This window comes from Molothrus aeneus, chromosome 1 (assembly GCF_037042795.1).
Source record: "Molothrus aeneus isolate 106 chromosome 1, BPBGC_Maene_1.0, whole genome shotgun sequence".
Lineage (NCBI taxonomy): Eukaryota > Metazoa > Chordata > Aves > Passeriformes > Icteridae > Molothrus > Molothrus aeneus.
In genome coordinates this window covers 47,987,667-48,005,054 of record NC_089646.1, presented here as the reverse complement: position 1 = coordinate 48,005,054, position 17,388 = coordinate 47,987,667, and the positions used below count along the sequence as shown (strand labels likewise).

The following is a 17,388-nucleotide window of genomic DNA, read 5'->3' as shown; positions in this document are numbered from 1 at the left end:
CAGGTGAAGATTCTCCACATCCACAAGGAACTGCACTTCTCTTCTCTCTCTTGGAAAAGTTAGGCTTGCATTGCTGCCTGAGCAAAATCTGTTAGAGCAGCAGTACTTCCCTGGTCTTCACTCTAGCCCTCTTAATTCTTTCTTCTTTGCAGCTATTGGAGCCAGTCATGCATGTTTAAAAAGGCTGCACTGATTTGGGCAAGCTCTTTTCTCTACTGCCTTGGCCTCCCATAGTCACCAGCTCTGCTTTGGGTGCAGGGCCCCCAGGACCAGGATCCCTCCGGGAGCCCTGGCGGCAGTGTGCTATCAGGGAATTTGCTGGCTTGTTTTTCCCTCAGTATCTTCCTCAACAGAAAGCACTGTGTCTTGGTTTATAGAGGTTGTAGCTCCACTCCATTGATTGCATTTCTAACATTTTTGACTACTAGGAAGTGCTTGCATCCAAATGTGCTGTGTTATCTCTGGCAGTAATGCCAGCAGATAGTTGGGGGAGACATTTAGTTGCAGCTTGTGTTCTTTACAGGATATCAGAGACTGAGAATTGGTGAATTTTATGAGCAATGTTCTGCAGATGCATGAAGAGCATGGCTTCAGGGAGGGCAGGAGGCTGTCACTGCCATGGGAAGGACCATGGCATTGTCCTCAGCAGCTCAAGGATCCCCCTAGCAATCATCCTTGTTGCAGTGCAGGCCTGAACTTATATCCAGAGCAGTGTTTGCTGGGAAAACTCTATAAGAAAACCAGAATTTTGTTTTCCCTATGAAATATTTACCTGTCTTGGATCTTGTTCTGCTGTTTGTGGAGGTGGCTGCGTCACGTAGCAATTTTGAGGAGTCAGGTTTACGTATGTTGCAAGAAGATATTTGCTTTTAAAACTTGTGTGCTTTCACTTCAGAGTTTTTTTTGTCTTAAAGAGGATGCTGCTTAGCTGAGATTTCAACTGGAATGGTTTACTGCCTTTCCAAAAAGCTCTAAGAGGAAGCATTTCTCCCCCTATTTCCTTCTGACAAAAATGGGAACAAAGCTGTAATAGGGCTTTTCACATACCCAAGTTCTTCTATCTAATGGACTTGTATGTGCATTATAGATGTTGGAAGGATCTTGTGGTCTTATCATGAACCAAATGCAATAAATTTTTTTCTACCCATTCCACAGTGGAGAAAACCTGACACGAGGCAGGTGCATGCTGCTTTCAACAAGAACAAATGGTTTATATGATGCAAGGGAATATTGTGGGGAGTCAGATTTACTATCACTTTAATTCAGTAATATTCCAACGTGTAGAAAATACATGCCACAGCTAAATGTTGATTCAGGGCTCAGATACAGTGATGCTGATCAGTACTGAATCAGCATTGAAGATTCTTATTTTTATCTCTGAAAAATACTGGTAATTGGGAGAACCCTGCTGTGAATAGGCTGTCCCTCCAGTGGCCATCACTTTTGTTACTTGGTAGGTAATGGCCTGTGAGTTGCAACACCAGCTCTGCTAAGATGATGTTTAGTTTGGCAAAGAGTTATGATGTGCAAACGACATTTGCAGGGTCTTCATGCAGAACAGAGGGTACCAAAAGCCACCAGTCAGTCAGCTTTGGGCTTGTTGCATTGCTAGGCTATTTATTTATTTATTTATTTATTTATTTATTTAAAGCTCAGGCCTAGCAGTTTGTGTTCCTTTAAATCGCTGCAACCCACCAAACCAGGCACAGCACGATGTGCTCTGAGTCATGGTCCTCCCCCAGAGGAGACGAGACCGAGGGAGCAGAAGCTGTGAGCAGCTCTGAACCGAGCCTCCTGAAGCCGTGGGCGTCGATGGTAGGTGAAATCCAGCAGGTATCGCTCCTGCCAGCGGCCAGCGGCAGCAGCGCCTCTCCTGCCTCACTGGCTCACTCCTCCATGGAAACCAGCCACCCTGCACTCCCTGCCCCTGGCCACGGGGCCCCTGGGCACTCTGCCTGCTTCACAGCTGCCGTGGGGAGCTGCTGTTTTCCTCTCTCCCACTATAATAGCATCCTTATGAGGCTTCCCCCAGCCTGTCTCCCTAATAGGAGGTTGCACATTTCTGCATGCGGCTGGCGCGGTGATATTTGGGTTCATTTAGTATGCTCCTGGGAGTGCCTCTGAACTCAAAAAAGAGGGAAAAAAAAGGAAGGAAAAAAGCCAGGAAGGTCAGGGAATCCTAGCCTGTAGCAGGCAGTTGAAGATAAAAACACAAAGTGGTTTTGTATAGGAATATTGCTCTTGCTGAACTGGCTGTGTGGCTGTGTGGGGCAATGACACTGTGGTCATTTGCTTCTGCTGGGCAGACTTGGGATTGCTCAGAAAATAATGGCCAATCCAAATTTTTCACTGGAAAGCCAACAATAAGGGTAGTCTGTTTAGAGAAAATGCCAGAGACAGCTGACTGTTCTCAACAGCTTTGGACTTGTGACAGAGGGTGTGGGAGTCTCCAAAAGAATCAGGTGTTTAAATATTAGCTTTTCTTATTTTACAAAAATACCCATTTTGTGTTGATGCCAGCTTCATCCATGCTTACATCCTTTATCCTAAAAATCAGGCAGAATTTTATTCCTGATGTGTTTTGCTCAGTTGTTTCCAAGTTAGCCCATCATCACCTTTCCCTCCCTGAATATTTCCTTCCTCTGACTTTACAGCCCCGATAACACCAGCCCTATCCCACCAAGTGTGCCTTGTCTCTACACAGTGGTTTCCTCTTGCCTCTAGCATATTGTCTCTGTGAACCATTCATGCACAGAAACAAAGATTCCATCATTCCCACCAATCCTTCCCTTACAGGAATTTCCTCCCGCTCCTGCCTGACTTCCACTAGGATAAAATATTAGCAAAATTTTACAAAAAACTTTTGTTGTCGTAGCCTCACGTGCCATTCTGCACTCTAATTACTCCACAGAGGCAAAGAATCAGTAGGGGGATTAACCTCCTTATATCTGTAACCTCAGTTCTAGTCTCCTTGTCACCAACACATGAAACAAATGTCTGGACACACCATGTCTGTGCCCCTGGACCATGTTCACTCTAGCATGACATCTCCCATTTGTCTTCTTTCTGGACCTGAGCAAACTTACCAAAGGAAATCCGTTGTGTAGTCACATAGGCAGTCAGGTTGCAGGATGAGTGTGATGCCCTTATGCCCTTTTTTTTTTTTTTTGGTGACTACTAAAGTCTGGAGTACACAGAATCTGAATCTAACCTTTCAAGGGAAAACAAATATCTTGCATTTAATTCTAAATTTATCTTCTGCCTAAAAGCATAAAGTAAATAATTATAGAATCGTAGGAAAGAAGGAGTCTGCTGGCTGATTAGAAGTGTGGATTAATGACAATATGGAGAGAAGTGCAGTGATTTGTGACAGTGTGGAAAAAATGTGCAGTGATACATTCAAGTTATCAGAGAAAGGATCTTTCATTACTGGAAGATTATAAGCCTTTATTCACCCATAAGTCACTAGTTGGTTACTAGAAATAGCACTATTTTAAGACATTATTAGGCCTCCTAGGCAGGATCGATGTGTTTCTGTGTATGTCATTGGTAGTTTCAAATCAATAGTGGGAAGTAAACTTGAAGCCAATCTTGTTTTAATCCTTTTGTGAGAAAAAAAATCCTTTGGCTCTGATTTAATATGAGTGAAAGGGAGAGAGGGAAAAAATAAACTGAGAATGTGGTATTGACAAAGCATTCACTGGAGGAGAAAAATGTGTGATTTTTTTTCACATGCTTCCTATGCATGTAGTGAAGGGGATGGAGCAATGGGACCAGTCCTGATGGTTACTGATATATGTCTTTAGTTCAGATTTCAGATAACTGTGGATGCCTTTCCCTGTGCTTTTGGAAGACTATTATATTCCCAAAGCATTGGGTAACCTAAGTAGTTTGTTCCATTCCCAACTTCCCTGGCTAGCAGATCGGTTTTGTAATCACAGGGAGGTGACTAAATGCTTTTGAATTGTTGGTGTTAGTATTAGGTGTCATATAAATCACTGCTCTCTGTCCTGGGGAGTAGTTTATTTTCCAGTACTGCATGTAGATCCCAAAAAAGCTTCCCTTTGATCTGTGGGGAAAAAAGATTGTTCCTTTGCAGCAATGAAAAATACAGGTTTCTGAAGCCATAAACCACTTCACTGCAGTTCTTAAAATGAGCTATGGCAAAACAAGTCATCTGTGCATTTTCTTCTTCTAAGAATAGTCTGGTTGAATTCCTTATATATTCTTGGTTACCTGCCACAGCTCAGGAGGAAAAATAATATGTGTTGTTCTTATTTATATGACTAGCATAGTAATGATATAACTACCTGAGGCAGAAATCTCATTGGACTAGACTGCAAAAATTCAGAATTTAATGAAGGTACTAGTCAGTTATTTCAGAACATTTTAAAATGGCAATGAAAACACTTTTATTCCTTTCTCTTGGACATGCACATTTTGTGTATGTTTGGCAGTTCCAAGCAGATCTTGGTTTGTAATAGTCCTGACAGCACTTATTATGATCTGTCATGTCAGTAATTTGTGAGCAGCAGATTTACAGAATAGTGTCTCTAGCTAGCATCTCACTAGTTGCAATGTGTTTAACCTCTTCATTGCTTTGTGTATTTCTGTGAATCATGCAGCTATTTCATGCAGCTATTTTTATTATCGTGGCACACACTGGAATCTCTGATAGCAATGCAATTATCACTAGAAACAGTTATTAATATAACATGTGCTAAAAAATTGGTGTTCTGTAGGCACGTTTGTCAGCTCACTTTTCTTCAGAGACATGAATATGAAAACAAGGCTTTACCTAAAAATGATTACAGCTTACTCTTTTTATAAATTATGATGTAAAATAACATGTAGGCTCATTCAGAGGCATGGCACATCTGAACAACTGACTTTTTCATAATTCCTAGATGCTCAGCCTGATCATTTACCTTAACTGTAAGGACATGCAAATAATGGGACTGAATGAAATAGTCTAACATGAGCATACCAAAAATTGGGTTTATGCATTCATCAGAAAAGCCTAAATATGCAATTTACCTTTATAATTCAAAGAACTGAATCCAAAACCACATTTTCAGTCTTTCATGGTTTTGTTAGGTAGAAATTCTGGAAGTTTCACTTTTCTAATAAAATGCAATGCCCAAAAGCACACAAACAGTAAAGAAAATAAGAAGGTAGCAATGAAATGGTGAAAGTCACTTATGTCAGTACACAAAGGAAAATGAAGGCAAGCTAGTAGGAAGGGTGTTATAAATATGGGAAAGTGAGTTCCAGAAAAGGTCCTCACTGTTTTTTATATATCAGGTCCAGAAAACAAAAGCTAAAACTTCCAGCTTCTATTTAGATTTTATTTTCCTTTGTTCATGTAATTAACAGAATAAATGTGAGGGGATACTTTTAACTAAACAAGAAATTTTACTGTTTGGGTGGTGAGCCAACTTTTGGACTTGCTGAAGGAACAGCAAGTATTACATAAGTACTACATAGGTATTAGCAAAACTTGGCAAAATTGCAGAGCTTTTGCATATAGAGTGTTTAATCATTGAACATTTTTCACAGGCAAATCTCCTTCTCTGTGAAAAATGTTCATGGGGAAATTTGGCTGAATTTGCTGCTGAAAACAAGTGGAATTCATGGACACACTGCATGGATTTTCCAGGTCTATCAGGTTTGGGACAAGGTTAGCAAGGAAGAAAGGTATGCAGTTGAAAGGTAGAGGAGCTGTACTCATATTGCCTGGTGCTTTGTGCTCGCTGGTTTATTTGTTGCTCACTTATATGATGAAGGAACTCCATTTCTTTTGGTACTAAAAATACATGAACCTGGTTCACTGGCTCCCCTTCCATTTAGAAATTAGGCTGGAGAGTCCCTGGAGTTGCCTGGAGACAAGGAGAGGGACAAGACAAGCAGGGACAGTGGCAGGCTTGCACCCCCTGCAATCCCATGTGGCCATTCATACCTCGGACAGGAGGGACTTCAACACAGTGGGTTCAGCTGGTGAAGGAGCCTGCAGACCTTTCCAGCAGTGCAGCTGGCCACACCTTTATTTGGCTTTGTCTCAGCTAAGGGAGATAGGTAAATACGAAGCTCTAATGTTGTTTTTACAGTTTTATCCATTTATCAGATGTACTGAGCAATGATTCCAGACTTTTCTGTTTGACTTTTTTAAAAAATTTGCTCTGCCACTATTCCTGTTTTTGTACCCGTTTAAAGAGTCTTTTTTATTCATCATTAATATGTAGGACTTGAGTTCTTTGATTTCTATGTTTTCCTAGGGGAAAAAAGCTGTTTGGTAGAATCCTGTCCTTGTTTTCCTCCTGTAGAACCAGCAGTTTGCCAATATATTAAGTTAATTTTCATTTAGTATATGCCATTTAATGTAATTAAGGGAAGCAGCCCAAATGTATGTTCCTAATCATGGGTAACTCTCGTATTGTTTTTCATTAGAATTTACAAGCATATTATTTGACATGTTAATTATTATGTTAGTATATGACTAAGGATACAAATATCTCCTCATTTCCCCCCTCCCCTCACTTAACATTTTGTTTGAGAAGATCAGTACATTTTGTCTGTGCAAAGCTCTGGATTAAATGCCACCCACAAATGATTTTGTACATGTTTTATTTTGCCAAAGGAGGTTGTCAGACATTGGGGGAAATAATGTAATATTGTCTGACCTAAGACTTCAATTAACTAATAAGAAAGTTTACAAAAACTGTCATATTAACTTTGTATATCATTTTACTGGGGCAGAAACATTGTCACAGCACTTATTTCTTGCTGTGTCTACCTCAAGGCACAAAACACAAACAGGAAAAGAATTTTAATCCTTATTTCTGATGCAAATAGTTTTCTGCAAATATTTAATGCGAGGAAGAGGTTTCCTGTCTATCAGTCATTCCTGTTTCAGCCCAGTATTACCCAAGAAAATTATATTTGACCTGTGTGTTTAGATTAGGATTGTTTTGAATGGAACCTCTTGCATTTGTGTGTGGCCTCTGATTTTAGTACTGAAAGAAGATAGCGAACTTCTTCCACTTTATCTTTTATCAAAATGAAGAAATTATGGAGAGTGTTTGCATGTATTTTGATGATGATTCCAAACCCACTCACATTTCCAGTTTGTAAAGGACTGCTGTTCACTTCCCTTTCTGTTGCTATTAATTTTATCCTCAACTTCCTCTGGCCAGTCCTTAAGGAAGATTTCCTTTCAGTCAGCTGCTTCCTGAGCCATAATTTTAGAAATATATAATTTCCCCCATATTTTACCCTCTGTTTTTCTATTTCCATTTAACTGAACCTGTAATAAAATCTCATTTCTTCTTTTCCTCTAGCTTTTATTTTCTGTTGAAATACAATATCTATCATACCCCCTTTTTTTCTTCTTCAGACTTGTCCCCATTTTTATTTATTTTGTTGCAAGCCATCCTCCAGATGCCTTCCTCCTCATGCTGATAGTCCCTCCTGGAAGCTTTGTTCTGCTCTGGTCACTTTTCCATATTTATAACACCCTTCCTACTAGCTTGCTTTTTTTTTTCCTTTGTATACTCCAGTCTGTTCCCATTCCTTGTAAAAATCATCTTCTTGCCCATTCCTTTAGCCATATTACCCTTCAGTAGAATTTTGTGACAGCTCTTTGTCTTTTTCTCAATTAAGTTCAAGATGATTTGTGCCCCCAGCCAAAGTTTCTGCCAGTGTTACTGCGTTTAATGGAGAAAATAGACAGTAATGTTAAAAGAGAACTGGAGGCCTCCATGGGTATCCAGTGGTTCTCCATCAGGATCTGTGTATCCAAGGGAAAAATCATCAGTGCAGCTAACAGAACTCTGGGAGCTTTTGGAAAGTGCCAAGTCAAGCTGTGGCCACAGACCCTTCCTGTAGAGGTGGAGTAGCCCAGGGATGTAATATGATGGAGTTCAGCAAAAAATGGTCCATTTCCTCTGAACATGATTTACAAGGTGCTCACATGCAATAGCACAGTAAGCTGGGAATCTCTTGCAGGGAAGTCAACTTTTTTACATCACCTTCTTCAGATGTAGCACTTCTCTGATCTCTTCCTTGTTGTTTCTCAGCCTCCCTTTCACACTGTGTTTCACAGTGCTCATTAGTCATGTGCTCACAACCCTGATGTTCTTATTCCATCTTTCTCACAAGAATGTAAAGAATCCTCTATCTCCTCTTCCATAGTCTTGAATTAAGAGTAGTCGCAGCCCATCAGTTCCCAAGAACTGTGTGGTTTCAGTCTGTTTTCCCACACCTGGGATTCATTAGTCAAGGGAAAATAAAAATCAGAAAAATCAAGTTCTCTGAAATGTAAAACAGTTGTGACCACTCAATCTTCAGCCTTTTCTTTCTTTACTACTTGACCTTCTGTATCTTGGAATCCAGTGTAAGGTCAGGCTCTTCAAGTTCTCTTCCCTCTTTTCCTCACCAGAGGGCAGGCAATTATTTGGGTCCTGAGGCTCTGAACAAGATTTCACTTTGATGTATTGCTACAGCATCAGGTTTTCTGGCTTCTGCTATAGACCTGTTAAACACCTTGTGTGGAACTGCTGTCATATCTCCTATATCTCAGCACCATCGTCACATCTGCTAGGTGTGCTCATTTGTTCTGCAGAATGATAGTCACTGCTGAACTGGATACTGATTCTGATCCTGCATGGAAACAGACTGCTCAGCTTGATCAAAACCATTGCATTGTTTCAAGTCTCTTTTGTGCAGACTGAAAAAGACCTTGATTCATACTGGAATTTACAATCACAAGCAAAAAGGAAAGAAGGAAGGAAAGAAAGAAGGAAAAGTAAGCCAAAATCACAGCAACACAAACTTTTTTGCAATGGGTTTTAAATTCAGCAGAAAAATGAAGAGATAAAATGTATCAGAGCATATATCTGCTAAATCCTCTGACAGCTGCTTTCTCATCCTGCTTCCTGAAAATGAATCAACTTAATTATTCCTGTGGCTACGTACATCCAGACAGCCTCTTTATCGCTGGCTACAGTAACTGTCCTTGTGTTCTGGAATAGCTAAGATGATTGCAAACTGGGGGGTTTTTGTAATTCCAGAGTACACAGACTGTAATAGAAGTAATGGTCTGGAATTTTGGAGTCTCTTGTCAATGGTTAGATTGTGCCAGCACTGAGTTTAAATTTGCTTGTGTAGGAGGGCATGTTTAGATTAATATTCTAAAGTAATGTGGAGTGAATATTTGGTACAGGCTGTGACTGAGAGACTGGTGTAGTGAATTCACAGACAGCAACATGTGGAGATTGGGGCAGGGGGGTGGGGGGAATCACCATTAAATTATCTTCCAAGGACCTTGAAGCCTCTCAGGATGACTCTTCTGAGTACTCTGAAAACATAACCATTGATCTAGTTGTAACAATTTATCCTTTGGAACAGTCTAAAAAATGTCTCAAATTACCTGCTGCACACATTAAACATGTAAAGTTTTCATTAAAGGAGTTGACAGGCTGATGGTAAACTGAAGTTGTTTCCTTTCCCTTCAGAATTAAATTTTCTTTACAGCCTCCTTTGTCAGTAAGCACTGTTCATTAAGAGTGATTCGGCTATTTCATTCTACAAACTTGTTTTTGCCTGCCTTGTGGATTTAACTGAAGGAAATCTCTTTGTTACACTGAAATTATCAAGCTGGATCTCAATTACTAAATTGTTTCTACCTTCATTCTTTAATTTGTATTAACCAAGCTACTTTTTTTTCAGGAACACTTAGATAGGAAGGAAGCTAAGTATGAATTTTTTACAACCAATTTGCAAAGAGATGTCTTTCCTCCAGTTCCCTGTTTGTTGGCTGGATGATTTTTAAATGGTCATGTGAAAAAGCTAGTGAATGAGGGCCTGAAACTTCTCACATCTTAGGTTCTTCAAGTCTGGTTGTAGAGAGGAGTCTCCAGATGAAGGGCAGTTCAGTGGCTGCTCTTTTATCATTGCTGCAGTGAGGTAGGGGAATCACACCTTGCAGTACTTGATAATGTTGAGCCAAATCAGGAAAGCACTGAACTAAGCACATCATTGTAATGTGGGTTGTTTCTAAGTCTTGTCTGTGCAGAAGGAAGGTGAACTGTCAAGATTAATAGCAGTAGGTCAGCATTACATGCTGACACACCCAAGCCCCTGAGTCACCCATCCAAGCAGCAATCAGTGTAACAACTCCCCCAAAATACAAGAGGTACAACTTAGAGGCTTCTCTGATGGCATCCAGACGTGTTCTGCTGCTGTCATTGCGTATCAAAGGGCGTGATTATCCAAGTGAAACACTGATATTGTGGGGAAATTGTGAGAAGGGTTCATCTCCTGTCTGGTGCTCCACAGATCAGAGGATCATGGTGTGATCTGGGGCCTTAAAGATCATCTAGTTCAAGCCCTACCACCATGGACAGGGACACTTTCCACTTAACCAGGTTACTCAAAGCCCCACCTAGCCTGCATTGAACACTTCCAGGTGTGAGGCATCCACAGCTTCACTGGGCAATCTGTTACTCTCACAGTAAGAATTTTTCTCATACCTAATCCAAACCTACCCTTTTTCAGTGCAAAGCCACTACGACTTGGGTAACATCCCAGATGGGTTGTTGTGAACATCTGGGCCTTCCGGCTGTTCTGGAGGAGGTTTCTGAAAAGATTGATGCTGTGAGTTTGTAGAAGGAATGTATCTGGTGAGTGGAAGGCTCAGACTTAAATTTCCAGAATCCTGCAGGCTAATGCTGGGTGTCTGAGAGGGCCGCCTGGCTTCTCTAGTCAGTACCAAGAGCAAGCTTTGCATCAGTATGGGGTAAGGAGACTAGAGAGGTTTGTGCTTTCTGTAGCTGCAAACAAGCTGCTGAAATAAGATCAGTGAGAAGGTTTCTGCAGAGTTTGGCCCTGATAAACTGCTCCTTTTGGTATTAACAATTTCTCACTCTTTTTATTTTGACCCCTTGTTGTAGAGCCCAAGTTCAGACCTCAGCTCCATCCAGGAAGAATTGACTTTATTTGCACTGGCAAAAGTTGTCATGGCAAGAAAGAGAGAGGAGAGGGGATAAATGTTGGAAAGCCAAAGTAGTCAGAATATGATATGACAAAGATGAGGTCAAATAAGCAAAACGCATAACAAAATAGACTAAAACAGCTTAATGAAAAATGTGTCATGGGAGGATAGTAGCTGTAGAAATATGTTAAATGGATACAAAATCTGGGAATAAAGTCCTATGTGTTTAATTGAAAAAAAAATGTTATTGTTTTCTTCCTATTGTCTTTCTCTTCATGTGTTCAGTGAATTTACCTCTCTTAGTTGCAACACAGAACTTGGATTCTCTTACCCATACCAGAGGTTGTCAGATAAAAAGCACATGATTTAAAGTAAATGCATCCTCTGAAACACTCATTTCTCAGTAAGAGTAGCAAAGCATAATGTAATTAAAACAACTGTCTACAGTGTCTATGTGCAATCACATTGAGTGGAGAATACATTTAATTTCATTGTAAGGTCAGATACATGAGGAGGAAAGGTTGATGCCGCCTCTCAGAGAGCAGTAATCAAAGGCTGGCAACTGAGCATTGGAAATTGAACAGATTAGAAGTCCTTGGCAGTGATTCCCAAATGCTCAGGAGACTCACTAGAAGCAGCAGCTTTGACACTTTGGCCAGCTAGTTAAACAGTGTTGGCTATGAACATTACAAGGCAAGAGATTGTCCCCTTACGTGCTGGTCCAGGGGCATACACTTCCTGCCTTCTCTCTCAGGGGCAAGGGCAGCCTCTAGACCAAGGGGCTCTTTCATGATACCCCATGAATGACCTTCCACACAACAGCAGAGAAGAGGAATTTTCATTGTTTGCATCTTAACTCTAAAAATTAATTACAGAAAAGGGTGTTGCAAATAAGCCTAAGTGACAGAGCTCCAAATCTACTAGATTTGAACCTCTTTTTGAGAGTTTAGCCAGGAATGAGAACTGCTTCATGTGGATAGTTTAGAGATCAGACTGGAAAGATCTTCATGCATGTGATTCCCTAAAATACATTATTTCTTAATTTGTTCGTCCATTTGTTTTATGAGAAAAAGTGCTTGTAAGAGACAGCTTCCCTATTGTGAGTCCCTGAATTTAGGAAACTAAATCTATACGTAAGCAACAAAGAATCAGATCTCTATAGAAATTTGAACAAACTCATGAAACTGAAATTATATGCATGAATAAGTGATTGCAGCATTATATTTATATTTAAAAATAATTCTCAGTGATAGGTAGTCATTGTCAAGAAGGCAGAAAGAGGAAGACAGAACATATTTTTAAACATCTGACTTGGCACTAGAATTATCTGTTTCACTCTTTCCCGCTGTTCCTTTGAGGATGTTTCCTTTGTGGACACGTTCTTCATTACATAAGCCCTTTTAGCTGTTAAACCAAGACCCAGTGAAATCAGTAGAATTATGCCACTCACCTTGTTGGGCATGATCCATCAGCATTCAGGTTGTTTGGGTTTTACAGTGGTTTGTCATTTCTGAGGTGTGACAGCACCTTTCCCACTTGGACTGGTGTGGACTAGTGAGTGCACTGCAAATGCAGGTGAGGAGGTGTTAATTCCTCTGAGCAGTCAGGTGCCAGTCAGGAGTTCCTCTCTCAATAGGGAAGTAGCTAATTGTCACTGGTAGACCAGCTAAGTAATTCTTCAGTTCTTTAGTTGCTTAGTTTCACCAGCTGGACCAGCTAAAATGAGTGCTTAGATCGCATCTAAGAAGGTACATCTCAGGAAGCAAAAATAGAAAACAGCGCAGGCAATGAGTTAGAAGATTGAAGCAACACATGTGAAACAATTAAATATTTATGAAAATAGAAGGTTTTGGAATTATTAGGGAACCTCTGAGTGGCTGGCTTTCTGTTTTAAGATGCATGGTGAAGATGAAAGAATAGAGAAAAATTACCAGCACAGTAAAAACTTTGCCTTCTGTTTGTGTAACTGTTGATTTCTGTCATTACAATTTTGATACCGGGAGCTGTAACCATTTCCTACTAGTTTTTAGCTTTGGCATTTGGGTGAGATGGACCTTTCTGAGTATGATAAATTGTTCTTTCAGCAAATTTAAGCACATGATCAGATAAATATTTTGAAGTGTGTAACTTGCACTATCCCCAAGGAAATGAGTCTAGGATTATGGAGAGAGAGAAAGTAATCTCTCATATGTATTTATCTGAACTAGGTCCAAGCAATTCTCCTTAGTTAACTGTCTCAGCAGTTTTGTCCTGAAAAAATTATTATTATGCAGAATAGATGGCTGTTGCGTAGCCATCCTTCATTCTCTTTTTTTGGTTTGTATTGTTTATGGCATTTATTCAAAAGCAATCCTGTAATATCCTTGGCAAAGTGATCTCTCTCTTTCTCTGACTAATGGTCTCTTTTAGTGAGTTCTCTTTCCTTCACTTTGTATGGCCACAACGTGCCTGCAGTGTAAGGCTCTCACGGAATCTCAGAGGGGTTGAGGTTGGTTTTACCTCTGGAAATCATCTGGTCAGCCTTCCCTCAAGAAGGGCCATGCAGAGCCAGTTGCCCAGGACCGTGTCCAGACAGTTTTTTAGTGTCTCCAAGGATGGAGAATCCATCACCTCCCTGGGCAACCTGTGCAAGTGCTTGGTAACCTTCACAGTGCAAAAATGTTTCCTGTTGTTCAAAGGGGTTTAAAGCGTGTCTGAAGTGTTTCCAGTTGAAGTGTTCCAGTGTGTGCCCATTGCCTCTGGGTGCAAGGGATAAAAGGAAGCAATGGGCCACCCTCAAAAAAAAAAACATATTTTGTCACAGAGCAGATGAGCTTTTGATGTAGGCTGTGATGCCCTGTCAGAAGTTGGCTTATTTTCTGGTTATGTTGCTGAAAAGTTGTCTAAGAGACCACATAATCTAATCATGTTCTGTACCTAGAAACCTTAGTGTGACCCAGAATAAGATTTGGAACAAAAACACAGAAAGTGTTAACACAGCTTCTTTTTCTTTCCTTGTTAACTGCAGGTAATGCAGGTAGTGAAAGAACAGATAATGAGAGCACTCACTACCAAGCCTAGCTCTCTGGATCAATTCAAGAGCAAACTTCAGAATCTCAGTTACACAGAAATACTGAAAATACGCCAGTCTGAAAGAATGAACCAGGAAGATTTCCAGTCTCGTCCAATTCTGTAAGTATTGTCTTCTCTCCCCACTCGTTTTTTCATGGAAGGATTAACAAGGGAGAATGACATTTGTGAGCTCTTCTGGGGAATCCCAGGGAGAAAAGCTGTCCAGGGATCTGTGCTCAAAAGCAGTAGTGAGGCATCTGCTTAAAGTACATGTTTTCTTCTGCTGAGAATCATAACTTTTTCCTTGAGTTCAGTGAAACCAGATTTGGCAAATCCCAGCAGGATTTCACTTGGCTTATATATATGAAACAGTGCTTTGACATTTCCGAGCTCTGCAGGATTGTGAGCCTGATTTTGGTGCTAGTAGTCTTTCAAAATAAAATCGAACTAATCAAACACCACAACTTTGTCTTCTGTTCAAGGCCTCTCTGAGCAAGACAGGGAGAAGCCCAGAAGAAGAGGAGCCAGTACACACTAACTTTCCAAAAGAGTTGTCCTTGTATATAACATTATTATAAATTGGTGTTAATGACAAGCATTCATTTACTTATTTGTAAATAGCAACATTCTGGCAGCTTGCCAATCCTTTGCTTGTTGTTTACTGCAAAATATGGAAGGCTAATATTGCCTCCATAGCTCTTTCTCATGTCTCAGAATACTCTTTGTTCTGTTATATGAGGAGTGGAGGCTGCACTTGGCTCTGGACCAGGTCTGGGCTTGTGGCTGAACTGATGGCACAGGACAGATGCAGACTCTGTGCTGTGCAAATGCTGTACTGAGAATAGCAGGAACCTTTTGAGATCAGCTGAGAAATGGTGAGGACTCCAGAAGCATCAGCTGAAATGTCATGAAATCCTGACTGTTGCAAGTGGAATACCTCATGACACTCTAAATCATCTTTTCCAAGGTAAAAGTATAGAAATGGATTTGGACCAGAGCATTCCAGGATTCAGAAGCAGGATATTAATTTGGATTTGTTTCTAAAGGTATCAGATATCTAAGTACAAGCTCTGGGGACACATTCCTCCTGGGGCAGCAGGGCAACAGTGGAAGTGTAAGCAAAATAGAATTACAAACTAAATTTTAACCATACCAGTGTGGATCAAAGGGGGACTGCTTCTTTTATGTTTCCAATGTGTTAGAAGATACAACCTAATGCCCACTTAGAACTGATGTCACTCATAGTAATGCATCAATTAAAAAATCTACAAATGGTTTCAATTAGTTTTGTTTTGTTACACTGCTCAGAAAGCCCCTGCAAAGCCCCTGCAACATTTAGCAGTTCCAAGCTGCTCAGAACTGCGAAGCTCATCACCAAAGCTTCTCATCTTCCCTGGTTTCCCTATGACTCAACAGTTTAAGTATAATGCAGGTCAATTATTTATGTTCTCTTGCACCATCACCTAGCACTGAAAGACTTGCCAATGCCCTGTGCAAGCTCTTCATTTACAGTGCCACTCTAGCTAGTTGCTGCCACAGTGCAGAGTCTCCTTCCCCATCATGGAGCAAGTGAAACAGCCAACAGAAATAGTTAAAAGCAACTGAAGTGTTACCAGACAATCATTTCAAATTCAGTATAAAGGCTAAGCCTAAAGGCTATAAAGGCTAAGTAAATCGATAAGGTGTTTAAGCAATCACAACTGCATTTGCAGAGATTTAACTCCATGCATTTGCATTTTGATTACATCCATGATCACTTGTTCTTGACTGTGAAAAGAAACAGTCCTTTCATTTTGTGCTTTGATTTGATTCCCTGTACTGAACTCTGTCAAATTGCATAGATGGCACAGCTGATAGAAGTACAGAATCATGGCCTCATTGTAGGGAAAGAGACTGTGAGTGAAAAGAGCAATCGTGGCTGTGCTGTATATTTTAAAGCCCTGCAGATATGCTAAAAGAGATTGTGCACAATGGTGCCTGTAATATCAGCAGACCTTGTTTAATTCTGCTTGAGAATATGGCAATCAGGGAATGGCTTTTCCTGTCTTGAACATGATAAAAGTCTTTCTTTTTCTATTCATTGTATGAAGCACTGTGGTTTTAAGCGTTCAAGCTGCTGGATAAGAGAAGCTTTGGTGAAGTTGTGTTTGAATGTAAACTGGAATGTGTTGCCTTAGATCCTCATAACTACAACAACCTTGTTTTGCAAGGATTAGTTGTTTCTTTTATATGAGCATTGTTGTATCATGTGAAGTAAAGCTTTATCAATATCTACTTTTGATTAGGAAAAATAGAATGTCCTTCAGAATAGATTCAGGGATTTGGTATCGTTATTGGTCATCCAAACTGCCATTCCATAATGAAATGTTAAAGTATCCCAGTTTCATTTTGAATGGCTGCAGAAGAAGTTGGCTAGGAATCCTATAGATGGACCTATAGATGGATCTATAGAGGACCAGAGATCTCCTTGACAAATTGAATGGCAACAGAGATGGATGCTAGATAATAATTTGGCATCCAATTAGGAACTTGCTGGTTAAAGGAGAATTAATGGCAACTAGGGAGCCATTACTAAGTAACCTCTGTGTGAAAATCAGCAACACAGAGAGAAAGAGAGGAAGGTGTCTGGATGCTTTTCTGCTTTTTATCTTACATATTTCTCTGCAATGTTAGAAAGAGTCACTGCTGCTCTGAATGCATGATCAGGAGAGGGAGCATAGCTAGATGCCAGAAAGATAAAAGGACAAAACAAATGAAACCAGTTCTGGGATTACTCTTCCATTGTATTATAATAATTTAAATGTCTGAAATATGCCCCATCCTGGAAAGAAAACAACTATCAAGTGAGTCTTAACTATAAGCTGGAAAGGTCAAAGCTGGAGACAGTTTAACTGCCAAAGAAGAATTTGTCTAATGTGAAAAACTTGAAAATAATTTCTAATGATTTTCAGATATTTTAAAAACAAGTAACTGCTGTTATTATTGCCTCCAGTGTTAAGACCAGTGAGATCACAAAATTGGCAATCATATATTTTAATGTGTGTTTCCCTCCACCCCTCTGTCTCACCAGCACACAAACTTTTTGCGTTCTTATGGGCTAGAAAGACAGTAGGAAACTAATGGCAGTTTTTAAAGTCACTGTCTCCTTAGACTTCAGTCTGTTCTCTCTCTTCACAAAGCACAAAACGTTAAGCAAATGTCATCTGAGGGACAATAAATAAATATTCACAAAATGTATTTGCATTTATGATCTTCCTTTAGCTGATTGTTCCTGATGGGTTTTAAAATTAGGCAGGACGTATTTCTTGCACAAAGATTTTTTTTCCTAACCCTCCTGTCTTTAGACA

At 40.1% G+C, this 17,388-nt stretch overlaps 1 protein-coding gene across 3 annotated transcripts in view; it reads left to right on the top strand.

Annotated features, from left to right (window-relative positions):
• ELMO1 (engulfment and cell motility 1) overlaps window positions 1-17,388 on the top strand; it is a 302,032-nt gene that overhangs the window by 258,678 nt on the left and 25,966 nt on the right. For all 3 annotated transcript variants that reach the window (XM_066556588.1, XM_066556597.1, XM_066556606.1), the window contains one exon: window positions 13,998-14,161. In XM_066556588.1, the coding sequence (XP_066412685.1) occupies window positions 13,998-14,161 (164 nt within the window). The remainder of the gene's footprint in view (window positions 1-13,997; window positions 14,162-17,388) is intronic.